At 36.3% G+C, this 27,224-nt stretch overlaps 1 protein-coding gene across 2 annotated transcripts in view; it reads right to left on the bottom strand.

The window, feature by feature from the left end:
• The window catches only part of SLCO1C1 (solute carrier organic anion transporter family member 1C1), a 49,133-nt gene that overhangs the window by 11,601 nt on the left and 10,308 nt on the right, over positions 1-27,224 (bottom strand). The window contains exons 4-9 of one of the 2 annotated variants that reach the window (XM_077771162.1): positions 20,727-20,851; positions 16,981-17,127; positions 15,123-15,221; positions 12,901-13,146; positions 11,631-11,795; positions 3,367-3,562 (exon numbers count right to left, since the gene is read on the bottom strand). In XM_077771162.1, the coding sequence (XP_077627288.1) occupies positions 3,367-3,562; positions 11,631-11,795; positions 12,901-13,146; positions 15,123-15,221; positions 16,981-17,127; positions 20,727-20,851 (978 nt within the window). The remainder of the gene's footprint in view (positions 1-3,366; positions 3,563-11,630; positions 11,796-12,900; positions 13,147-15,122; positions 15,222-16,980; positions 17,128-20,726; positions 20,852-27,224) is intronic. The other variant, XM_077771163.1, reaches the window with a different exon arrangement.

The following is a 27,224-nucleotide window of genomic DNA, read 5'->3' as shown; positions in this document are numbered from 1 at the left end:
TATCTCTGTCTGTATTCCTTCTCTTTCACATCTATTTCTTCCTCTTACCTGAATTACCTAACCCTTCTACCCTTATTCTCCTTGCTTTTTTTATATTCCTTTATTCTTCGAGGGGGTACTTATGCAATGGTATTTCTCTTCCACCAGCACCTTATTTTTCATCCCTTGGCACTACATCATTCTTTCTGTTTTTTCTCTTATTTTGAATTTATTTATTTGCTTATTTTCCTCTCATTTTTTTCCCCGAACTATTTGAGAAACTTCAAACCAAAACAACAACAACAAAACCATCCCACATACACTATCATGTACACTGAATGGGGGCAGGGACTATTTGTTTTATTCACTCCTGTATTTCCAGCACTAAGAATAATATGGGATATAGTCCGTTAAGAAACAAGATTTCTGGTAAGTCAAAGCAAAATGCTATTCTATTTTGGAGGGGAAAAATTAGTCATTTTGGCCCCTTCTTTTAAGAGGTTTTTCATATGATTGCAATTATAATTTCTTAACTGATGGAATATTTCATCCAGTAGAATTCCTATGCACTTGATTACCTCAAACATAACAACAAAAGCCTCTGAGATGTCTCCCGACAAAATAGAAGGGTAGAGGTAGAGGCTTCCTGAGAAGTTATGTAGGAATATTTCAACTAATCGTTAAATGAATTGAGACTGTTGGTAGTATATGAAAGTATAAATAAATGCCTTGAAAGCCTAGAATCAGGCCACTATGGATATAGCAGGATTAAGATATCAGACATTTGGTGCTGAAAGAGTTTTGGGGGAGATCTAGGTCAACTTCTCATTTGGCAAATCAGGAAAGTCAGGACGAAAGTGGGCAAATTATTGGCTCAATTTCACAATGTTTATTAGTGACAAACTTCAAAATGAGAACTCTTCCAGGCTTCCGGATTTCAAATTCTGGTATAAAATCAGACTTACTCTCAATATTTCAGAAGAAAAGCTACTTCCATGACCACATCTAAAGCTGTCTACAATGTCCCTGTTGAGTGTCCAGAATCAAAAGAGCCTTGTGGAAGAAAGCAACTGAGGATAATCCCTGTGGAGCATGTTGTATCTTATAAGGCTAATTATGTTATTTTACTAGATGTAAGTTACATTTATCATCTAGGACAATCTTGAAGCAGAAATTAGTTACATACATATTTTACAAAGGATGTGCTTACAGTGTTGTTATTTAAAATTTTAAGATAAGGGGCACCTGGGTGGCTCAGTTGGTAAAGCATCAACTTTGGCTCAGGTCATGATCTCACCACTCATGGGTTCGAGCCCTGTGTCAAGCTGTGCTGACCACTCAGAGCCTGGAGCCTGCTTTGGATTCTGTGTCTCCCTCTCTCTCTGCCCCTCCCACATTTGCATTCTATTTCTCTCACAAAGATGAAGAAATGTTAAAAAAATTTTTTAAATAAAATTTTGAGATAGGTGTAAACAAATAAGTCAGAATGTTTATACTTGAAATGAGATTTTTCTTTCAAAATAGTCAAGTTGGATGGGAGAGCTTTTTCACAGGGTGTTGCCATTTCTTTTGGCTGCTTCCAATAGCAAAGCTACTTGTAAAGGTTAAATCTTTGCCATTGCTGAGAATATTCTGAAAAACACGGAAAGCAATTGCAAAAGAGGAGTTTTAGAATGTTTTAACAATGATACCATTATTGCAATGTAGTTGTTGTCTTTCAAGGTGACTGCTTTCAAGGGCTAGTACTCATGCAATGAATATATTATTTTTTCTTTGTTTAAAAATATTTAATCATTTATTTTGTGGGTATACTTTTAATGTGAACTTCAAAAGTATTGTCTGTTTATGTGTTTGCTTTTGGATTCTAGACAGCATGATGAGGTAGGGAGAATATTATACTTTGAAGAGATAATTGACCTTTCTAAATGCATTTTCCTTTAAACAAGGATAACAGAACTTATCTCATAAAGTTGCTCTGAGAGTACAAATGATATAATGAAAGGTATGGTGTTTTGTAAATTGCAAAAATACAAAGTACTTTACCACTGTCTATCTACCATTAGGATCATAGGGACAGTTAAAGATAGCACAGGGCCTCTACTCTCTCCAGAATCTTCTTGTAATTCCTGCTGACAATTAATGTCCTTAGTCTACATTGCTGACTATTACCAAGCCAATGCTACACTCAGTTAAGTCTAACATTGCTGTGTTAACTCCCAGAAGCAATGGTACATAAACTTTGCAGTCACTAATTTTTTGGACATTTTAGGTGGTGAAAAGTGTAACTGACGTTCACTTAACAGCAGGAGAAACCAGGTTAATGGAGGTGCTGGAGATCGGAATATGGAAACAAGACAGATAGGTGAGCTTGGAGGGAAGTATAGGAAGAAAGCTGGAGAACAAGCAGTAAATAAGAGGCACCTGAACTAGCAGAAGACAGAACATTATATCAGTAGAGTTTTGGGCAGTCAGGCAGTGCAGTGAGAGTGATAGGCTTGGCACACAGTAGTGGCTTAATAATTTTTTTAAAATAGATAATGCATAGTTAGGTGGAAGAATGAAAAGAGCTACTTCTGGGAACTCTTGTTAAGAGGTAGAATGATATTAAGGACTCATGAAAAGACAGAGTGGTTTCTTCAAGATCCAGCTTTGTATTAAGAGTGACAAACCCTGGAAACTAAGAAAATTAATCACCTACTCTATATACATAGATTTGAGAGCTTCAATAAATATTCTCTTGACCACCTGCAAAGAGTTAAAGAGAGCTGTCATGTGGATTACTGGGCTTAGGAATAGCATTCTCTCCTGAAACTTCACATGATTTGAGTATAACAGAGAGTACAAAAAGCAGCACAGAGACTCTTCCAGTTATCCAAGTATTTAAAGAAAAAAATACATAATTGTTTATAAATGGCACATCTACTTTGTGCCAGGCAAGTACTAACCACTTCCATGTATATTATCTTGCTTAAGTCTTAGAAAATTTTATAAGGTAGCTATTATTCTTATTTAAAAATTTGAGGCTTGATTAGATTAGATGATCTGTACAATGTCACTTCACCAATAATGGGTAGAGGCAAAATTCAAGGTCTGTATTTTCCACTATCAGGTTGCTTCTCTACAGTAAGATGTAGACTTAGTATTTTTGATAATTTCTCTTAGACAACCAAATTCAAAGGAGATGACAGATTTTGGTGACAATAACAGCTTCCATGTCAAAGTACAGGCAGTTATTTCACAATTAAACAGTAAATCCGTTCTCATAGTTATGATGCTTAAAATCAAACTTTAAAAATTTTGAAATTATATCAATAATTTGAAATTCTATCAATAATTTGATTAAACAAGCCAATGTCCTCAGATTACTTAATGAGTGAGTGAACATACCCTTGGTAGGAAATAGTTAGTCCTGCCACATCAGAATTTTCACAGCCCAGTGCAAACAGGGAAAGGAATAGGAGGTACCCAAGAACAGATGATCCCAAGTAGAGTTTTGCAGCTCCATACAGACTGATTCTGAACTTTTTCATAACTATTCCCCCAGAGAATATTCCAAAGGCCACTGCAGGTATGTTGATGAGCCCTGAGGAATAAAAGATATATATGTCATTTTGTGGATCTCTAAAAGAAATCTGAGTACATTGACATAAACTTTCTAAGGGATTATACAAAATTATAATAGTTCCTGAAAAATTATTAGACTCGTTGCTCATTTTAAGTGATAGAAATATTCATTCACTATTGTCTATTGACATGTCAAGAGATTTTGATGAATGTCTAGATTATAGATTAAGGACAGCACAACAGAGTCTCAGCAGTCTGCCTAATACAGTGTCTAGCACAGAGTCTGAAATCAATAAACACTGAGGTAATCAATGATTCAATGTCTTTCTGGTCTAATCCCAGGATTGACAGGTACAATCAAGGGGCATCTGGGTGAAGTTATGGTTCTTACGGTTATGCATAAAAGACTAATAGGCACATGGAATTTAGGGAGCAAAAAAACCGTTGGTTCTTTTTTCTGGCCCAAACAAAATTTTTTGTATTTACACTCTTATCTGCTGAGTTTGGTGTCCTTAACAACCACAACAAAACAACAGTAGCCAAACAATGTATTAATAGATTACTTTTATATTTATTATTTGCTTATAATGTACCAGCCACTCAGGTAAGCATTTGATATATCTCTTCCATTTACTCTTTACCACAACCCTAGTAGGTAGCTATATTGTTAATTTCACTTCAGACAGAAACTTATTCATGGTCATGGTTAGTATGTGTTAAAACCAGATTTGACAATACAGAGTCTAATATCAAATCCCATGCTTTCAATCACTATGTTATACTGTGTTTCCTTCTAAGTGTTTGGGAGACAGGATTCTTTATAGATATGCAGCCTCACTAGTAATCAAATAAATATGATTTTAAAACAATACTTGGACTCTGGAGACCTAACTGCTTGGATTTCGATCTCCGTCACATATGTTAATAGCTGTGCAACTGCAGGGGATACTCTGAACTTCAATAAATCTGTCTCCTTACCTATAATATGGAGCAAATAATAGTGCTGAGGTGGCTGAATAACATGAAAAGTTCCTCGCACAATATATGGCACAAAAATATCATTCAATTAAGTTATTATCAGCATTTCAATCTATAAGATTCACAAAGATGGAAATATTGGGATAGGTGGGTAGAGTAGAACATGTCTGTATTAGAAAAGGTGGGGAAAGAGGCTCTTTGATGACTTACTTGTTGGCTGGGTTTTAAATTAGTAAATGGTAATGTTAATATGGTCACATTAGAGATCAACTCACCTTGAAGGGGGCATAATCACAAAATTAGTGAAATCAAAAAAAGAGGAGGTGCTGGTTTTTGTTTTCTCAGCTAAACTGAGGTTTGTGGCTATGAAAAGTGGCAGAGATGAATGTATATGGGGCCCCTAAAGAGTCAAACATCAACTAAGAGGAACCTGATTATTATTTATTTGAAAAAAGAGAGAAGGAAATAATATAACAAACTTGGGTTCTCATGACTCAAATTAAATGCTAATATTTTCTCCCAATTTTTCTGATTTTTAAATATGGAGATACATAAAACACATTTTTTCTCTGTTCCAGATCCCATCTTCCTTCTCAAGAACTAAGCACTGCCACGGATTTGATGTGTATCATTTGAGTCACTATTTTTACACACACATATTCATAGTACTTGACTTTGAATCCCCCTCTCATAGACCCAAGACTTACACAAAAGGGCAGAGTCCATTCTCTCTTTCAAAATCCCCCCAAAAGTAGTTTATAAAAAGTATATTTTCTGGGGAGATGCCTGGGTAGCTCAGTAGCTTAAGCATCCAACTCTTAATTTTGGCTCAAGTCATGATCCCACGGTGAGATTGAGCCCCGTGTCAGGCACCCCCTGCTAGTGCAGAGCCTGCTTGGGATTCTCTCTCTCTTCTCTCTGCCTCTTCCCCCGCACTTGCATGTGCTCTGTCTCTCTCAAAGTAAATAAACAGACATTAAAAAAANGAGCAAAAATAAATGATTGGGACCTCATCAAGATTAAAAGCTTCTGTACAGCCAAGGAAACAACCCAGAAAATTAATAGGCAACCAACAGAATGGGAAAAGATAGTTGCAAATGACATATCAGATAAAGGGTTAATATCCAGAATATATAAGGAACTCATCAAACTACACGCCCGAAACACAAACAACCCAGTGAAGAAATGGGCAGAAGATGTGCTTAGAATTTCATTTGTTTTGTAAGGTACCAATCAAACCTGGGACATAAGGTGTCAGAGCACAAAGGACACCCTTTGTTTTGTAGCTTCATGCTCTGATGGTTTCCACTGGCCTTTCCCAACCCTGATCTGGCCTAGAAGAGCCTGAGAATCAAAATGGAATTATTCTAATTGCATTGTCCCCACAGTACAGAATGTTAAAAATCAGGGGTATTCTCTCTTGACTGACCTTTTAGAGGCCTGTGTTCTCTTAAAACTTCCAGAAAGGTTCATGTGTTCTACTGTCTCCAGGCCTTTCTTTACAAGATATCTGTTTGCTTCATCTGATACAACATTCTTTCAAAACACCGCCCCACTTCCCATATTTTCGTCTTTTAACACCTCCTTATCCTTTTGCTCTTGATTTAGGCATCAACACCTTGTGCTAGAGAACTTTTTCTAACTCCAAGATTTGGTTTGTTTTCCCAGAGTCCTCTGGGCTTCTCCTCATAGAGACTTATCACAGCCTCCACCAGCCAGATGGTGCCTTCAGGGACATACCTAGCGTCAGGGTGCACACGTTGATCATCAGAACCTCCTTTCCTCCCTGTGCCTGTGGCCCTTGTCCCATAAACAGCAGTCTTGATCCTTATGACAATGACCTGTTAGCTTGCCTGGCTTGTACCCCTTACCCTCCAAACTCCCCTTCAAGGCAAGAACTGTGCTCACCATCATATACTGTGCACGTTGTGATTTTCCTTAGAAATGTACTAAATGACGGGGCGCCTGGGTGGCTCAGTCGGTTAAACGTCCGGCTTTGGCTCAGGTCATGATCTCGCGGTTCATGGGTTCGAGCCCCACATCGGGCTCTGTGCTGACAGCCAGCTCAGAGCCTGGAGGCTGTTTCGGATTCTGTGTCTCCCTCTCTCTCTCTGACCCTCCCCTGCTCATGCTGTCTCTCTCTCTCTCTCTCAGAAATAAATAAAAAATTTAAAAAAAAAGTACTAAATGACGAAACTTTAGTTAAGTTTATTCAAATATAACATTTCTCCTGGATATCTACTCTCGTATTTCAAGATAATGGAATTATAACAGTCTGTTAAACAGTAGCAGTATATTTCAAATATACTGTCAGCTTGGCTCTCCCTTTCAAACTCTGTAGGATCTGCAAGCAATCTCTGCTGGGCCAAGTTGAATTTATACCAAATTTCCTGAATATCAAGTGAGATATGATGCTTGCCTCTCAGTTTCTTTATTGTGATCTGAAGCATCTTAAAATCATTTAATGAGGTAGAAATTTCACTCTGATTTCTTTATTACACACTTTTTCTCTACTTACACCATAAAATGTGTTGATCTTAAAATCTTTACCATCTAAATATTCCAAGTGGAAATACTAATTGTAATTTACACTAGCATCCACAATTTGTTTCAATTTATTTTATAAATTTCTTTTGAATTTCATGTATTTACTCAAATAACTGGAAAGCTAGGAGAAACTTAAGAGCAAATTTGTTATTGCTATATCAGTATACTTACTCATGCTGAAGACCTTATTCTTTGTTACTGTCCCAAATAAGAGTTATGAGACTTGTATAAAATATTTTAAGATGGTCAACTACAGTTAACAATATAAACTGGAAACTCTGATTTCCATACAAATATGTGGTAGCCTTAGCCACTAAGATGAATAGAAATAGACTATAATAATAATAGTACGTTGGGATGTTTTGGAGCTTCTCTTCTGGTGAAGCAAAATTCTGTAATGTATAATGGACCTTCATTATATAAATATTAAGATTTCAATTTTATAGGGGGAAATACATGTAAAAATTTATGGGACTTTTCACATAGCCAATTGGGTAGAGACAATGAAGTAAAATAATCTAATTGGATATAATTCAAGTATTTTTTCCTTATAAACTAAGATTATTTCCCTAACCTCGCAGATTTTTAATATAACTTGACCTAGATATAGAACACAGCTTAACACATATTTAATTTGTTATGCTAGCTTAGCCACATAAATTAATGTTTTCTATTATAAGCAACTTTTCCCAAATAATGATCGTAATTTTTCCTCATTTGTCTGTGTAACATCTCCAAGAATTGAGAATGCTAATCATTGTTATGAATGATCGTCAATGCAATGCATCATGTCCACTAGAAACTGATTTAATTAAAAACTCTAAGAAATTAAGAAAAACGAGTAAGTAATTACACTCTGTAGTAAGAAGGAAAACAAAACATAAGATCATTTTCATGTAACTCAACAGTGATGAGAGAAGCTTAAATATGTAAAAAGAGAAAAATTAAACTGTCTATCTAAACTTTTTCCAATTGAGACAGCAATGGGGAAAAAAGTTATATGCTTGAAAAAGCAGTATCATTCTGTCATATACTTCCTAGTCCCTGAATGTGAAACATTTTTGTTGCTTATTTTTCTTTAATTTTATTTGCAAAATTAAAGTAGTTAACTTGAGAAAATATTATTTCTAAATTTTAGAAATATGACCAACATATAAAAACATGTATAGCAAAAATAAATCCTCATTGTAACAATTGGCCTATGAACACATAGGAAAATTTCTGTTTATTATTTCATCCATGCCATGTCAAATGTCTTCTCTGAGAGAGGGTAAATGTGCTTTCTTTGTGCTTCTCCCCTACTTAATCACAGAAGGCTCCCCTAACCCCTAAAAATTAAGGAGAGAGAGAAATAGGATAGAAAAGAAAGAAGTGAGAAAACATTATTTAGTGAATGACAGCTATGTACATATATATTGCCTTCTATATGTCTTATTTAATTTCTATTTTAAACTAATGATGCCTTTATTTTCACCATTCTAAGGATAATGAAAGTAAGTGTTGGTTGGCTAATTTACCCACTGATTCTTACTCTGCTCTTTTCCTTACTTAACTAATGTGAAACCCAAGATGCACTCAGGAAGAATCCTAGCTACAATGATTGAAATCATTAGACACTATTACTTATCTCTCACAAAAGTACTTGAATTAGCTAAAGACATGATGTGCTAGAAACTATGAGAAATCAGAATTTTAGGCAAACTTTGATAGATGAATCAAAAAATTCTGATGATGAGTTTGGATCTCAGAGACCATCAGAGTGTACAGAGAAGGGTTATGGTTAAATGATATCACTCACAATTTAAAAAAGAATTATTAGATTCTTTTTGTCAGTTTTCCAAAAATAATTATGTCCAGAGGAGAAATGTAACACAGAAACTCAGGGGGAATAATTCTATTCTTGGCTACATCATAATGTATATATGCAATTAGGCAGGACATTGAATCTCTCAGAATTTCAAGTTCTTTCATCCGTGCTAATTTTTCATAAAAATAATTTTACAGGCAAAATGTATTTCATTTATTATCTACTTAGTAGATTACATCTAATTTTGTTTTCTATTATAAATACCTTTCCCCAAACAATGCTCTTAATTTTCCCTTATGAAATGTTTTTAGTTTGAAATAAAAATGTATTTATTATTCTAGTGACAGCAAAATCAAATGACTTGCTTTTGATTTTGTGCTCTGCACAAATTGAATAATAATAAGCTAACATACACTTAAAGATGTATCATTTCATTGCAACCCATGGGGGAAAGACAGCTTTTCCATTTGATATATCAACCATGACCTTCTTCTTCACATCATACAGAAAAAAAAAAGAAAAAGAAAAAGAAAAAAGGATTATAACCTAAATGTGAAAGTTAAAACACTTAAGCTAGACATTTTCATGGACTTGGGGTTTGACAAAAATCTCTTAAAAGAGGCTTAAGATAGCACTAATGAGAAAGAAAAAGACTGGAAAGAAGACTTAATTAAAATTAAGAAGCTCACCATTAGGAGAGTGAAAAGAAGTGAAGCCTGTGAGAAAATATTTATAATACATATATTCAATAACTTGTATCACAATTCGTGAGCTTGTATCAAAAAAAGTACCTACCCTTACAAGTCGATAAGAAAAGACTGACAACTCAAGAAAAATAGACAATTTGAACATAATTAACAAAACAGAATGTTGAAATAACCAACAAGCCTGCACAAAAAGTGTTCAACATCATTAGTTATCAGTGAAACGCAAATAAACTACAATAAGATATCACCACACCCCATTAGAATGATTATAATGAAAAAGACTGACAATACTAAGTGTGATAGGGTGGTAGAACAACTGGAATGCTCTTACACGTCTAGCATGACTATAAATCTGCACAACCCTACTATAAATGTTTTACTGGATCTAAGCATGCATACTTTCTATGACCCAGCAATTCTACTCCAAGAGACAGCCAAGAAAAATGTATGTATACACCACCAAAATATATATAGGATAGTCGTGCAGTGTTATTTATAACTGTCAAAAGCAAAAAATAAATAAAAAGATCCAAATGCCCACCAACCATAAAATGAATAAACTGTGGTATATTCATGTGATAGGATATGACACAGCAATGAAAAAGATCAAACTGCTATACACAACATGAATGACCCCACAGATTTCACTTCAGTTGAAATAAGCTAGATACAAAAGAGTACATAACGTATTATTACATTTAAATAAAGTTCAAAAACAGGTAAGACTGATCTATGATGGCAGAGTTCAGAATACTTATTAGCTTTAGGAAGGAGTACTGAGTAAAAGGAGGTTTGAGGGAGCCTCTGGGGTTCTGAAATGGGCTACATGTTCTAGCTTCTGGTTACTATATAGATTTTTGTGCAAACATTTATCCAGCTACACTACCCATTTAGGGGGTGTAGTGTTAACTGTTGTCTATACCTCAATAAACACAAAGGAGATTTAAAAATCAAATAAAAAGAATGTCTTTTAAACTTTCATTTCTCTTCTTTTTAAAATCAGTATAAAGCACTGATTGACATGGGGGGAGTGGTAAAAAACCTAAAATGTTTCCTCAGGTCAACCATTAAATAATGTGATTAACTTAATTTGAACCAATTAATGTTGAAAATAAAAGTTCAGTGGCATAGCTTTGATATTTATAATTTAGCACAATCTAAACAGAGTCAATTAAATTAGCCTCTAAATTAAAATATACAGGATTGTTACAGGACAATTACATATTCTAAAATAAACTCAGAGATCTCTTTCAGAGATAGATATGCAGAACAATTCTTGAAATATTTATGAAGAAGAAATGTCTTTAAATCTTTAGAAGTCTCCTACCATAAAGGAATATACCCAAAGGAATAAAATATATTTATGCCTTGAACTAGTAGCATTAAATGACATCTTCATGAGCTAAAGGAGTTAATCCAGGTTTTAAAAGTATCCACAATTACTTGGAGCATGACCTTCTCGTATCTGTAGATTCTGTTTCTTCTTTGTTCGTTTCTTCATGTGTTTCTTTGCCCCTGAATAGCTTTCTTAATCTTGACTGATCTGCTATACTAGAAACACAGCCCTTTTAAATGACCTGAATGCCAGGACTCAGAAAAGTCCTTTAACTCTGAGCAAATACAAACTTTGTTTTGCAACGAATACCTTTTAACCTGTCTGAATATTCACTTTTTAAAGTCCTAGAAACTATTCAGGTAAAATGGCCACTGTTACAAAGTTTTGGCTATACTTGAAAGACACATATCCAGTATCACAGCCTCCTAATAAAATGCATGTTTGGTTTATGTAATATTCTCAAGGTCACTCATCTACAGTGTGAATAATTCTTGCTAAAAGGTTATACCACAGACTATCTAAATATTTTCTTGCACTGAATTCTTTTCCATTCTGCTAAATTTTTATTCACTCACTTTTTGACTTTGTATGTAAAATGCCATAAATCATGTTCAGTCTACCTATAAGAACTGTGTTCTCTATAATTACTAAGGGTTAAGAGAGATGCAGCTGACAGTGCCGACTGGCAAGCGTGAAGGACAAGTGAGCATACCGATAACGAAGTTGGCCTTGGAGGCTGACTGCCCATACTGTTGCTCAATGTATTTGGGTTTATAGGTCACCATTCCAAATAAAGAGTTGAACTGAACAGTGCTTGCACACAAATACAACAGGTACAGTGGATTTCCAAAAAGATTCTTTAGTGATGGAAGAAAATCTGTAAGACAAAAATAACACGGATAAATTAGAGTCACTGTTACACTTGGCGGAAGATACAGCCTTGGCAGCAGGGCACAGATGCCTAAGCCCCACTGTCACAGTTATCAGGAGTATTTACAATGTGTTGCGCGTGTGCGCGCGCGCGCGCACACACACACACACACACACACACACACACACACACACACACACTATGGATATTAAACACTGCCCTCAGTCAAGACTGAGATCTGTCAGGTTTACATAGAGACATAAGCACTTGCATGAAGCATATAGTTTAGATTACAGTTAGAGGTGTAAGACAGACAGGGATAGATTCCTCTAAATGATATGGGAAAAAGGAAAAAGGGACGAGAATATTCCCTCACTCCAGAGCTGAAAGTCATTGGCAGGGTATCAAGAACTTCAGTTTTCTGGTCCCTATTCTTCAAACTTGGGTAATGGTCATGGAGAAAGAAATATGCAAATTACCTCCATTTAATTTAATGAACTTTAGTGTAAGAAATGAGCTTTGGCATTCTCCCTTCTTCTTATTATGTAGCTAAAGAGTTTGAAATGTGAAGATTTTCTATAAATGTAAATATTGCTTGCTGGGCCCAAATGCGAAGGACCAATCTTCCTCATAGCCAGCCACCCTTTTCTATGTGGAAGGAATTCATTCTACCACGTCTAGCTTTTTGCCCTACAACACACTCATTCCCTTGGTCACTCCCTTGGTCACTGGTGGGAAACATGCACTGACACACGTTTGTCAAATGGCTGAACCTCATCTGTTAAAAAGGCCACAAGCTCTGAAGACTCACTATCTTCTGTCCTCCATACTGATGTGAAGTAGCAATCCCATATGGGGCGACTGCAAGGTTGAACTTGAAGCAGTGTAAGGGTGGGAATGTCATCAAGAAGATTACCAATACTTTAGGTTATGTTCCCTAATCCACTCTCCAGTAATAAAGCTGATTTTGTAATCTTCAATTCTGCTTCCTGTACAATCTCTCAATTTTTCTGAACAAATGATGGGGAGAGAGGGGTATTATTTATAGATCTCCTATAGAGTCTCAATGGAAAACTGAAAGGGATTCAAAATCAAGGAGAATATGGCTCACCTCTTGCCATTTCCATTATTTTTGACTTTTCTCCAAGGGGTGTTTGGTAGTCTGGATGATCATCCATAATAAACTTGGATTTCTCAGAGGAGGAATCGGAATCCTCTCTACTTCGGGGTCTAGGTAGACTCTTTGGTAAACACCAGAAAGGCACAGCTGCAAGAAGACTTACAATTCCTGCTATTAGATAACCCAGCCACCAGGCACCTACCCACTGAGGATCCTTGGGAGTAATGGTTATATGATCTGAAAGAGAGAGGGGATGGCTAAATAGCATACACAGCAAAGCTGGTGTGTTGAAATAAGCCTATATTCTAAACAAAATCCTAGCATTAGCTCTATCATATCATAAAATACCTAATAATTCATGCATGATAACTTTCTAGTCTGAACATTATCATCATCTTGCTTTTTTGAAGGGAACAAGGTGTTTCTAGAACATGATGCTTTTCTTCTTTTGTTCCTTAGATTTGAAATATAGAGTCTAAATACTGGAAGAGTGGCTCTCTGCTCTGCCCTTGGGTTCTGCAGAAGGACACCTGGGTCCACGGCAGGAGGAAGGAAACATGTGAGAGAGAATTATGAGGGCTCAAAACCTTCTACCAGCTACCCCATATCAGCACCACTTTCATCTGGTTCACCAATAGAACGTCTAATATGTCACTCAAAGAAAGAGCTAAATGCTACAACTTCTGGTCCAAATCCAGTCTAAACCATTCAGAATGTTATTTAATAAATGACGCTTAATAATACCTCAGAGATATTTGAGGTCTGAAGCAAGATTTGTATATATAAATAAAATGTCAATATCTTATTCATCATAAAAACTTTATTTTTGACACCATTTTTTAACTACAAGGTAAGTACTGATGAATAAAATCAAGTGTTTTTTCTTTTCTATATAAATAACTCATAAAGCATGTAACAGGTTTAACTCCACCACATTCTATGAGAACAAAATAAATGCACATCCTTTGACAACTAGGCTCAATTACCATTACATTATATATGATAAAATGTTCATACTAGTTCATCACTGCATCTTCATTGCTTCCCGTTAACAATTTCCCTCTGTACCACTCATCACACCTATGCTTTCTTATCTGTACCAATCTCCATGACAAGATTTTAAGAAACTCAAGGAATTCAACTACTATCTTGTTCACTATCTGGGGGTAGAACAGCACCTGGGATAGATGTAAAACTAATGAAATTAATAAATAAATGAATGAATAAGTAAAATTTTTGGAATGTGTCTTTGTTTATCTGATAAAAAAGGAAAATTAATGCAAGAGTTTTGCACTTAATTTTAACACAAAAGGATTTCAAAATGCAATTTCAGAATTTTTATAAGGGAAACTTGGGGGCGCCTGGGTGGCTCAGTGGGTTAAATGTCTGACTTTGGCTCAGGTCATGATCTCACGGTTCCTGGGTTTGAGCCCCGCATCGGTTTCTGTGCAGACAGCTCAGAGCCTGGAGCCTGTTTCAGATGCTGTGTCTCCCTAACTCTATGTCCTTCCCCTGCTCATGCTCTGTCTCTGTTTCAAAAAATAAATAAAAACTATTAAAAAATTTTTTAAAAAAGGAAACTTGTTTTCTTGTTTTTAACAGCTTTTTGACGTTATTTATAAAGAAAGAAAAATAATGCTCATTTCTAGGAGGTACATCTCACAAGGAAAGAAACAAGTTAATAGCTATGGAAAGATGAGGTCTGCCATTTATTTCCTCCATAAACACTTTCTCAGGGGGTAAGGCAGTCTCACTGTAATATGCTTCCACCTGAAAATGATTTGTAAAGAATGAATGTCGGTTGCCAAAAGAGTTTCAATTCTTGGTCTTCCTGGCAAATCTACAAAATACATGATCAATTGATGTGACTGTCATGTTGATACACCTGAACCTACAAGAGCCAACAAGAAGCCACAGTTTTAAGTCCTAACTATGCTGGAATGTGTTTGAACTGGCAAACCAGAGGTGAAAAAGGATACATCTGAATAACAAACCACGGGTCGTCCATTTCTAATTACTGCCCATTTTTCATATTTCATTTATTAATGTACGTGGTGATTATATCAACAAATTTTCAGTGGATTATTTTCATTCTAGGAAAGATTACCATCCTGTCATTTTATAAAAAGGGAATCTGATATTTTTTACATCGTCCCCATTTAAAAAATTGCAGTGAAGGAGATAAATAAATAAACAAAAATAAACTTCCTTACCCAGGTTTACAAAGCCAATGTCAACATACAGTTTGGCACATAATGAGCCTAGCAGGAAGCCAAAGATTGGTCCTATAATTGCAACCGTCTGCACACACCCTGCACCAAAAAAAGAGGGGGTGGGTGGAGCATTTCTCTGCTTTTGTAAATTAATACATTTTTAAACAAGAAATATGAGTGAAATCCAGTTAGTAGCTGAAAATATTTCATCAACTCTTCACTTAAATGTGATTAATTTGTCCATTTTTTTCAACCTTATTGAATCAGGAAATAAGTCCTTCTCAGCTTTGGAAGAAGAATGAACACTTGGAAAGCATTAATTAACTCTTAGAAAGTAACACCAAGACTCTGAAGAAGCTAATTTCTCCCAAATGAAGCAAACTTTACTGATTAGGATTAGATTTCCCCCAGTGATAAAAAAAAAAAAATCAGAAATATACTATTTTGACGGTCTTTCAAAACCTTTTTGTGGCTGGTTAAGCATTAAGAGTCATTTTGACATTAAAATCGATTTCTTCCATCTTAGTGAAAAAGTGCATGCGTTCAGAGTCTGTGAGAGGGTGGTAACTAGGCAGATGCCTGGATGCAGCCAGCAAAAGGAGCCAGACCTCGGAGTGCAGGGAGGTGCTCTTTGGAACAATCATGACCAGCCTCGGCAGCTATAGCAGGAAAGTGGAGCAGATTGTCTACATGACATAATTTCTGGTTGCCAGAAACGTAACTCTTCCTTGCAAAGTATCTACAATATGTCTTTCATTTCACCATAGAGCTTGATACACATATTCCCTGGCAGATTAATTTAAATTAATAAGAGGAGTAAATGACAGTTACCAAAACCTTTTCAGAAGAGAAGAAAGGGTGAAGAGAGTGAGGAGGAAGGGGACTCCTTGATATATGCCTGCAACTCTTGGCTTGCAATCTTTCCTCTAGTCTCCAGAGCCATTGCCTAGCAACTTCTATTCCAATTCCTGATTTATGCTGCAGTTTTCCATTAGAGCAGGTAACCTGTTTTTAATTATAGCCTGCCTGACTGTAATCAGAGCCCTCTGGAGTTTCGTGTGCATAGCCAGGGAAGAACTATACTGTGGAGCTAGCCACACTCATTCTCAATGAATTTCAATCTTGTCCTTCTGTCCCTTGAAGGCCAGGCCCTCAAAGATCAGAACCCCAAGAAATCAAGATTGATGTGTGAAATAGAGAAAAATTTAGTTTCTAAGACATAAGAGGCACTCAGTAAATACTACTTAGGTGCATCTGGACTTGGAGTTTGCTTTTGCTATACTTTGTTTTTTGTGTGTGATTTTAGCTGCTGGTCTATCCACTGGGACCATCCAGACATGTGTTCATCTTAGACCATGCTCTCATCCTTTCTGTGTTTTCCTTTATTCATTAATACCTGCTACTGATAACTCAAAATTCCTTGCTGCCTATCCATCATAGGAAAAAAGATGCTTTAAATAATCAGGGATTATATCTAAGAAAGCAATTTTTAGGGCTCTGGAGACAAATATATATATATAAATGACACCTAAATGCTTGAGTAGCACAGTTAACCCAATAAAAAGGACCTATGAAATCTGAAGTCCATAAAGATAATTGTACAAAGTCGTACATGATTGCAATTGATCTTATAGTTATTTTCTTTTACTCTGATGTTCTTTCTCTAATGTGACAGGTCCTTCTAACGCAACTTTCTTCATCATCTAAATCCTCAGTGTGGACATCAGAAATGTGTGAACCTCAATATGGGAACTGGATATGAAGTATAACACCCTATTCCACACCATATTTAGCTGGGAATGGAGTTGAGGGAACCAGATACACTGTTTCCCAAGAAGATGAATGGGGTAAGCATTACCAATATAGAAAGCAGAATTGTCTTCACTGGCAAAATCATCAAGGTAGGCGATGCCTAGAGGCTGAATAGGAGTTTCCCCAATTCCGCGAAGAAGGTTCCCCAGGAAAACATAAACCCACATGGAAGAACTGGCATCAATTTCACATTCTTGAAAGGAAAGCAAACAAGAGTGAAATTAGATCAGTATCAAAGTTAAATACTTATTCTGCATTTCTACAAGCTGTCCTAAAAATTGGATTAGAATGTAAAAGTGAAATGTGCAACAGATTTAATTTGATAGGAGTCTGAGCAAGACTGGAAAATATTTTGTCCTCAATATTTTAGGCAATGTAAATCCCCAGACATTTTGATAAAGGGACTCTTGTTTCTGATGCCTTGTTTCTTACTTTCTCTTCTCTTTTTATTTTATACTTATACTGAGTACTCTGGATTCTTTAAAAAATGTTTTTAATGTTTATTTTTTTATTTTTGAGACAGAAAGAAACAGCACAAGCTGGGGAGGGGAAGAGAGAGGGAGACATAGAATCTGAAACAGGCTCCATGCTCTGAGCTGTCAGCACAGAGCCTGATGCTGGGCTTGAGCCCATGGGCTACGGGATCATGACCTGCGCTGAAGTCGGCACTTAACCGACTGAGCCACCCAGGAGCCCCAGTACTTTGAATTCTTATGCTCCAGTAACATTCAATATTCTGTCTGGGACAAAACACACAATTTTGAACAAAGGCATTTCTCACCTTAATCTTTAAACTTTTCTATTTTTCCACAGAAATCCCTTATAATTTTATTGCTGACCAAATTTTATCTGAAATTCAAAACTTTATATTGGCGATACTTCAACTTTGGACAGCATTACAATCGTATGTTAGTGAATGGCCATTTTTAGGGCTCAGGTTTAGGAAACAAAGTCACATAAAAATTTAAAACCCTATATGCTTAGTAATATAACTATTCTAACAATAGGAACCTTTTGGCTGTATTCTTAGAAATTCAAAGCTAACAATTTTAAAATGTTTTTGTAGAAGTCATGTCTTGATATAATCAGGTAAAGCTGGAGAATTACTCCCACATCTCAAGTGAAATATACTTTGAAGAGTTTGATCGCTTTAATAAAAGTGATAATATTATTTATCTCCAACAATTACCGCTTCTGAGTGCTCCTTTTCTGCCAGGCACTGGGATGAGTGGTTTGTAGGCATTTTTAAATTAAATCCCTATAAGAATCATATGAGGTAAGAGTTATTTCCACTTATTAGTAGCCCTTAAAGTAAAACTTGAATGTAAAATATGCGTTTTTTGGAATTGGGATGAATTCTTTTGGGCAGATGAATCATACTGCGTAATAGACAAGACTATTGTATAGTCATGTTGCTTCTAATACTGCCTCTTCTAAAAATGTAGCCAACTGACCAAGCATTTTTCACTTATGTTTTCTAGATTTCTACTCCACTCCCAAAAATATAATGTGAATTCTTTTTCCAAACAGTTGATCTTAATGTCAATTCTACCTCTAACATTTGTGTGATCCCAAGATGCTTGTTGGTAGGAAAATCTTGTAGACACGTAAAGATAGATTAAATCTGTGTTTTCCAAAACACACATATGGCTACTGAAAAGTAAATTAATTAAAGTTACAGAAAAGTAAAAATTCAGTTCCTTAGTCGCACTAGCTATATTACAGAAATCAATAGTCACATGTGCTAATGGCTACTGTTTTGGACAGCATAGATATAGAACAGTCCTATTGTCACAGAGAATTCTTTTTGACAGCTCTGCTCTCCAGTGTGGTGGGAATGGGGATTGTAGGTGGAGCATTTTTGAGAAGAGTCCTATTTTCACCCCGCTATCATATGGATAAACTTTGTGTTCAACAGATCTGATGTTCACACAGATCTATGACTTTAAGGGAGCAGGACCTCATTTAAAGGACAGAATAAGATTGTGAGTCTTATATTGTATACCTGTCTAATAACTTGTCTCTACATTAAAAATATTTTTTAAGTTTGTTTATTTATTTATTTTGAGAGAGAGAGAGAGAGGGAGAGAGAGAGAGAGAGGAGGGGAGAGAGAGGGAGGATCCCAAGCAGGCTCTGCCTGACCTGGGGCTCAATCCCATGACCATGAGATCTTGATCTGAGTGGAGATCAAGGTTGGATGCTTAATTGACTGAGCCACCCAGGTGTCCCATATTAAAAATTTTTTTAATTCCCACCTGTAGACGCTATGTTTCTCTTAACATTAAAGTTTTAAATATTTTCTAATTAGTTGTACTGCCATTTATATCATCTTTCCTATCAAAACCAAAAATAAAATATCTTTGATGACTGTACACTATGTGGAGGTGAAAGTCCAAACCCACATTTCACACTCTTCTTCCAGAGGGCTTTTCTTCTTCTTTTCATACAGCAGAGTGGGGTACATTTTTTACATGTTTACATCTTCCCTACCTTCCTGTTTCATATTTCTATTAATCCTCTGGCCCTTCCCTTCATTCAAATAACCAGACCTCTGGAGTTCATTGCTCAGAAAAATGACATCTCAGAAGAAAGCCTTGATGATAATATTAAGAGAAAGAAAAGGTTTTATGGTATAGATAAAAGATTTGCATGACTAGCAGGTAAAGAAAAGAGAAGCTTCCACACTGCCTATACAGCAATCTGTAGGCCAGGAACAGGGAGTGAGGTGGAAGTAATGAGGGGAAGCGCTGAGCATGTCAATGCTCAAGGGCAGTGGAGAGAGGGCATCTGAGCTCCTGCCTGTGTATCATCCCAGAGACGTGGCAAACACATGTGGGGAGATTTATAGATTCCCTGAGCAGGAAGAACCTGGGCCACCATGGTAGAGCCCAGGGAGGTAGCAAAACCCAAAAGATAAGATGGCTACCTCTGTAGTACATTGTGGCTAAGTGTCCTGCTTTTGGCTCCTCAAAAGGTTTCCAAGAGACGAATTCCACGTTCCCAAGGTTGGCTCACACAAAGCATTGCTATACAATACACATCAGTCATATGGAATTCTAGACATCCTGACAAAATTCCCTGCATCCTGTCTTGTGTAGAAAACAGGATTATTCCCAAGTTTCCAGGATTGTCACATCTGCATCAGGAAGAGCTGCTGTGCTAACATAAAGGACCTAAAGGTAGACATGGGATGGCCCTGAAGTGACCAAACACTGTGGCCAGAAGATTTTTTTATTTTTTATTTTTCAGAGGGATTTAAAATATCTAAGTTGAGAGGGGACCAATAACACCAAGAGGGTCACTCCCACAACTTCCCCCTTTGCTTTTATGTAACCTCCCTAGAATGTAAGCAAACCCCGGGGAAAGGTAGGTTAGCAACAAGTTGAGTGAGATTCAATTTTTCCCATTCTGATGGAAATGTGCTGAACTCAGAAGTTAAATTGAGACCTTGGGAAGAATATATTTCATTTGTATCTGAACACTGGACTGAGATTTGTATGTGCTAAGCTAGTTTTATCCTAATTTCGTGGCCCACCTTATTTAGAACTGTGGGAAGCTTTTCTCAGTTGCCAGAAATTAATGTGCTTTACATAAGCTTTTATTCTCTGAATATTTCTTCAGATCTCATCATATACTGCCTTATATTCTAGGAATTTTTATGGCATTATAGTATCTCAATTGAAGTAGTAAACCTTTTGACAGAAAAACATCATATATATATTTTTGTTCATACTAGAGCAATATAGAGTCTTTATAAAAAACTATCTTATTCAAGTAAAAAATCGTCTTACCATCACTTCTTTTGGGTTGTGATTTTTCTGTAATTGAGATAGGTAATTGATTGTCTGACTCCAGGAGACATGGAGAGATGCTGAGAGTGGAATTAGAGAGAGGAGAATACTTTTCATATCTGTACCTGAAAAAGGAGTGTTTTCTTCACTACAGATTCATTTAACATCATACCAAAAATATTAAATGTACACTACATGACTCATTATGGAACCTGTTTGAATTTGCAACTACCCTTGAATCTGAATCACTAAACCAAACCAGTATTTAACAGCAAAGTGCCCTGAAGAGATAGCCAGAAAGTCTCATTCATAGGTACTGCACCATATCTCAACAGTGTAGTAAAAGAAAATAAAAGAATTATTCACATTCATTTTAATGTATAAATAATGACTATAAATCACCTACTCTCTTTGTGAAAAGTATAAATAATGACTATAAATCACCTACTCTCTTTGTGAAAAAATGTCCAATGTTTGATAAAATCATGACTATCTCCAAATCAGAGGAAAAGCAATAGTTTAAAAACTATGGTGCTGTACGCTGTATTTAGAGTTGTAAATTTAGTAGAATGACTGCACTGCTGATTCTAGAGAATTGATGATGATATGTGGGTTTTTAAAAAACTTTAAAAAAAAACTCTTAAAATTCCAGTTAGTTTACATATACTGTAATATTAGTTACAGGTATACAATATATTTTTTTGTAACTCAACACTTCCATACAATACCTGATGCTTATCATGACCACTTCACTCCTTAATCCTAATCACCTATTTAACTCTCCCCCACTCAACTCCTTTCTGGTAACCATCAGTTTGTTCTCTATAGTTAAGAGTCTGTTTCTTGGTCTCTCTCTCTTTCTCCCTCTCCCCGCTTTGATCATTTGTTTTGCTTCTTAAATCCCACATGAGTGAAATCATATGGTATTTGCCTTTCTCTAACTGACTTATTTCACTCAGCATAATACTCTACCTCAATCCATGTCATTGCAAATAGCAAGATTTCATTCTTTTTTAGGGCTAAATAATATTCCACCAAAATATATATTATATAATAATAAAATACATATGGTACTTCTTCCTTATCCATCCATCAGTCAATAGACACTTGGGCTGTTTCCATAATTTGGCTATTATGGATAATAGTGCTATGAATACCAGGGTGCATGTAACTGTTTAGATTAGTATTTTTGTATTCTTTGGGTAAATACCTAGTAGTGCAACTGCTAGATCATAACATTTTGAGGAATCTTCATACAGTTTTCTATAGTGCCTGCACTACTTTGCACTCTAACCAACAGTGCAGGAGGGTTCCCCTTTCTCCACAACCTTGCCAACACCTGTTGTTTCTTGGGTTGTTGATTTTAGCCATTCTGACAGGTGTGAGGTGGTATCTCACTGTAGTTTTAATTTGTATTTCCCTAATGATAAGTGATATTCAGCATCTTTTCATATGACTGTTGGCCATCTGGATGTCTTTGGAAAAATGTGTATTCATGTCTTTTTTAATTGGACTTTTAAATTTTTAATTGGATTATTTGTTTTTGAGTGTTGAGTTTTATAAGTTCTTTAGAGATTTTAGGTACTAACCCTTTATCAGATATGTCATTTGCAAATATCTTTTTCCAGCCCATAGGTTGCTTTTTAGTTTTGTTGATTGGTTCCTTCACTGTGCAGAACCTTTTTATTTTGCTGAAATACCAATAGTTTATTTTTGCTTTTGTTTCCCTTGCTTCAGGAGACATATTTAGAAACAGTTGGTACTTTTTTAATGTTTATTTGTTTTTGACAGAGATATAGATTGAGTGTGAGCAGGGGAGGGGCAGAGAGAGAGGGAGTCACAGAATCTGAAGCAGGCTACAGGCTCTGAGTTGTCAGCACAAAGTCCAATGCAGGGCTTGAACTCAGGAGCTGTGAGATCATGACCTGCGCTGAAGTCGGATGCTTAACCGACTGAGCCACCCAGGTGCCCCAGAAATTGGTACTTCTGATGCCAAAGTTTACTGCCCGTGTTCTCCTCTATGATTTTTCTGGTTTAAGGTCTCACATTTAGGTCTTTAATGCATTTTGATTTTTGGGTGTGGCATAAGAAAGTAGTCTAGTTTCTTTCTTTTGCATATTGCTGTCGTTTTCCAAACACCATTTGTTGAAGAGACTGTATTTTCCCTATTGGATATTCTTTCCTGCTTTGTCAAAGACTGCTGACCATACAGTTGTGGGTTCATTTCTTGGTTTTCTATTCCATTTCATTGATCTATGTGTCTGTTTTTGTGCTGGTACCATGTTGTCATGATTACTGCAGCTTTGTAACATAACACAAGTCTGGAACTGTGATGCTTCCAGTTTTGCTTTGCTTTTTCAAGGTAGCTTTGGATATTTGGGGTCTTTTGTGGTTTCATACATATTTTAGGATTCTTTGTTCTAGGTCTGTGAAAACTGCTGTTGGTATTTTGATAGGGCTTGCATTAAATCTGCAGATTACTTTGGGTAGTATAGACATTCCAATCCATGAGCATGGAATGTCATTCCATTTATTTGTGTCATCTTCAATTTCTTTCCTCAGTGTTTTATAGTTTTTAGAGTACATGTCTATTATGTTAAGGTATGTTCCCTTCAAATCTACTTTGTTGAGGATATTTTATCATGAAAAGATTTGTGCTTTGTCAAATGCTTTCTTTTTTGCATCTATTGTAATAATCATATGGTTCTAATCCTTTCTTTTGTTAATGTGGTATATCATATTGATTCATTTGTGAATACTGAACCACCCTTGATCCCACTTGATCATGGTGAATGATTTTTTTTTTTAATTTTTTTAATGTTTTTATTTATTTCTAGGAGAGAGAGAGAGACAGCATGAGCAGGGGAGGGTCAGAGAGAGAGGGAGTCACAGACTGAAACAGGCTCCAGGCTCTGAGCTGGCAGTCAGCACAGAGCCCGACGCGGGGCTTGAACCCACGAACCCGCGAATCATGACCTAAGCGAAAGTCGGACGCTTAACCGACTAAGCCACCCAGGCGCCCCAGATCATGGTGAATGATTTTTTTTAAACATGTTATTGGATTTGGTTTGCTAGTATTTTCTTGAGAACTTTTGCATCTATGTTGATGAGGGATATTGGCCTATAGTTCTCTTTATTAGTGGAGTCTTTATCTGGTTTGGTATCAGGGTCATGCTGGTCTCATAGAGTGAATTTGGAAGTTTTCCTTCCTTTTCTATTTTTTGGAATAGTTTGAGAATAGGTATTAGCTCTTCTTTAAATGTTTGGTAGAACTCCCCTGTGAAGGTATCTGGACTTTTGTTTCTGGGGAGGTTTTTATTACTGATTTGGTATCTTTGCAGGTTATAGGTCTATTAAAGTTTTCTATTTCTTCCTGTTTCAGTTTTGGTAGTTTATGTTTCTAGGAATTTGTTGGCATATAGTTTTTATATTACTATCTCATAATTGTTTACATTTCTATGATGTTATTTGTTATTTCTCCTCTCTCATTTGTGATTTTATTTATTTGGGAACTTTCTCTTTTCTTTTAGATAAGTCTGACTAGGTGTTGATCAATTTTGTTAATATTTGCAAAGAACCAGCATCTGGTTTCATTGATCTGGCTATATTGTTTTGTTTTTAGTTTCTGTATCATTTATTTCTGCTCTAATATATTTATTTCCCTCCTTTTGATGGCTTTAGATTTCATTTGTTATTTTTTCTAGCTCCTTTAGGTATAAGGTTAGGTTGTTTGAAATTTTTCTTGTTTCTTGAGGTAGGTCTGTATCACTATATACTTCCTTCTTAGAATACCTTTTGCTGTGGGAAGCCTGGGTGGCTTAGTCAGTTAAATGTCCCACTTGGCTCAGGTCATGATCTCACAGTTCATGAACTTGAGCCCAGCTTTAGGCTCTGTGCGGACAGCTCAGAGCCTAGAGCCTGCTTCAGATTCTGTGTCCCCCTCACTTTCTGACCCTCCCCCACTTGCACTCTCTCTCTGTCTCTGTCTCTCTCTCTCAAATATAAACAAACATTAAAAAAATTTTAAAAAATAGCTTTTGCTGTATCCCAAAGGTTTTGGACCATCATGCTTTCATTTTCATTTGTTTCCATGTATTTTTTTTTCTTTCATTTCCTGGTTGACTCATTCATTGTTCAGTAGCATGTTATTTAACCTTTACGTATTTGTGGTTCTTTTCAAATTTTTTCTTGTGGTTGACTTTTACTTCATAGTGTTATGGTCAGTGTATGGTTGATTTCAATTTTTTTTTGAAGACTGATTTGTGGCCTAATAGATAATTCTCTATTCTGGAGAATATCTTATGTGCACTTGAAAACAATATGTATTCTGCTCTTTTAGGATGAGATGTTCTGAATATATCTAAATCCATCTGGTCCAGTGTGTCATTCAAAGCCATTTTTTCCTTGTTTACTTTCTGCTTAGATGATCTGTCCATTGAGGTAAGGAGGGTGTTAAAGTCCCTTACTCTTATTGTATTATTATCAATTAGTTCCTTTATGTTTTTTATTATTTTATATATTTGGGTGTTCCAATGTTGGTTGCATAAAAATTGCTAGATCTTCTTGTTGGAATGTCCCCTTTATTATGAGACAGTGCCCTTCTTTGTCTCTTGTTACAGTCTTTGTTTTAAAGTCCATTTTGTCTGATATAAGTATTGCTACTCTGGGTTTTGACTTGGATGTCAAATCCATTTGCATGTTAAATGTTTCTCCATCCTCTCACTTTTAATCTGCAAGTGTCTTTAGGTCTAAAATGAGTCTCTTGTAGGCAGCATATAGATGGATTTTTTTAAAACATTCTGACACCATATGTCTTTTATTAGTTAGTCCATTTATATTCATAGTAGTTATTGATAGATATGTATTTACTGCCATCTTATTATTTGTTTTGTCATTGTTTCTGGAGATTTTTCTGATCTTTTCTTGTCTTTGTCATGTTTGGTCTCTCCTTTGCACTTTCTTGCAGGGCTGGTTTAGTGGTCACAAACTCCTTTAGTTTTTGTTTGTCTGGAAAACTTTCTCTCTCCTATTCTGATTGATAACCTCGCTGGACAGAGTATTCTTGGTTACAGATTTTCCCCATGTAGCACTTTGACTATATCATGCCACTTGCTTCTGACTTGCCAAGTTTCTGTTGAGAAATTTGCAACTAGCCTTATCGAGTCTTCCCTTATAAGTTAAGGACTTATTTTGACTTTCTGCCTTTAGTTTCTTTATCATTATATTTTGCAAATTTAATTACAATACGTCTTTTTGGCTTGCTTTTGTTGATTTTGATGGGAGTTTTCTGTGCCTCTTGGATTTGGATGTCTGTTTCCTTCCCTAGATTTCAGCTATTATTTTCCTCAAAAAATTTTTCTGCACCCTTTTTTCTCTCTTCTTCTAGGACTCCTACACTATGAATGCTTTTACATTTGATGGAATTACTGAATTCCTATGTATATTCTCATGTTCCATAATTCTATCTCTCTTTTGTTCAGCTTCATTATTTTCCATTGTTTTGTCTTCTAGGTTACTAATTCATTCCTCTGCTTCTTCCAGATGCTGATTATTTCATCAAGCCTTGTTTATTGCACTCTTCATTTCTGATTCTTTTTTTAACACTGTTATCTCTGTGGTAAGAATCTCACTGATTTCTTCTATTCTCATTCTCTATCAGGTATATTATAACTGCTTCACTTAGATCTCTGGCTGTGGCCTTATCTTGTGCTTCCATTTGGGATAAATTCCTCTATCTTTGCATTTTGCCTAAGTCTGTGTCTTCTTCTCTGTGTTAGAAAAGCCAATTATGTCTCCTGTGCCTGAAAGTAATGATTTTATGAAGAGGTTATGAAGTGTTCAGGGCCTAGTGCTTAAGCGGGTGTCTCAGGCATGTGCTGCATGTGTTTTGCTGTTTTGTTGTAGCTGATCTATCCTTCAGGCCAGTTGTCATCCTCAGGGGCTCTTGTTACCTGCTGCAGGCAGTGTTTACTCCCTAGCCTGAATGTGGTGAGTTTTACCTAGGTGTGCTGTGGTTTAGTCATGAAATGAGACTTGATACTGCTTCTGTCAGAACTGAGGCCCTGGAGAACTCTGGTAGGGAGACATGGTGTGGGCAGGGTTTTATGCTGGTCTTCTGAGGGTGGAGCCTGCTGCACTGGGACTGAGCAAGCTTGATGGAGTAGAGCAGTCCTGCCAGAGCACAGGGGTGTGGCGCTTGGTATAAGCAAGTTAGGAAGCCAGTGTTGGTGCTGTGTTGCTTCTAGCAGATGGTTCTGTGTTTATGCTGAGGGACAGTGGGGAAGGGCAATGGAACCAGCCAGCTCCTTTGTTCTGAGAGGCATCTCTGTGAATGTGGTCTCTAAGGGATCTCTCAGGAATGTGCTCCAAGCTAAACAAGAAGAGAGAAAAATTTCACCCCTGTGTGCTCCAGGTGCTCTTCAGATCGCTGTTTCCATGCTGTATGCCCCTGACTTGTTTGCCTGCCTTCTTTCCAGGAGCAGCACAGTGCCCTCTGGA

Source organism: Crocuta crocuta, unplaced genomic scaffold (assembly GCF_008692635.1).
Source record: "Crocuta crocuta isolate KB4526 unplaced genomic scaffold, BGI_CrCroc_1.0 scaffold276, whole genome shotgun sequence".
NCBI lineage: Eukaryota > Metazoa > Chordata > Mammalia > Carnivora > Hyaenidae > Crocuta > Crocuta crocuta.
The sequence above is the reverse complement of the archived record's forward strand: the minus strand, read 5'-3'. Positions and strand labels throughout refer to the sequence as shown.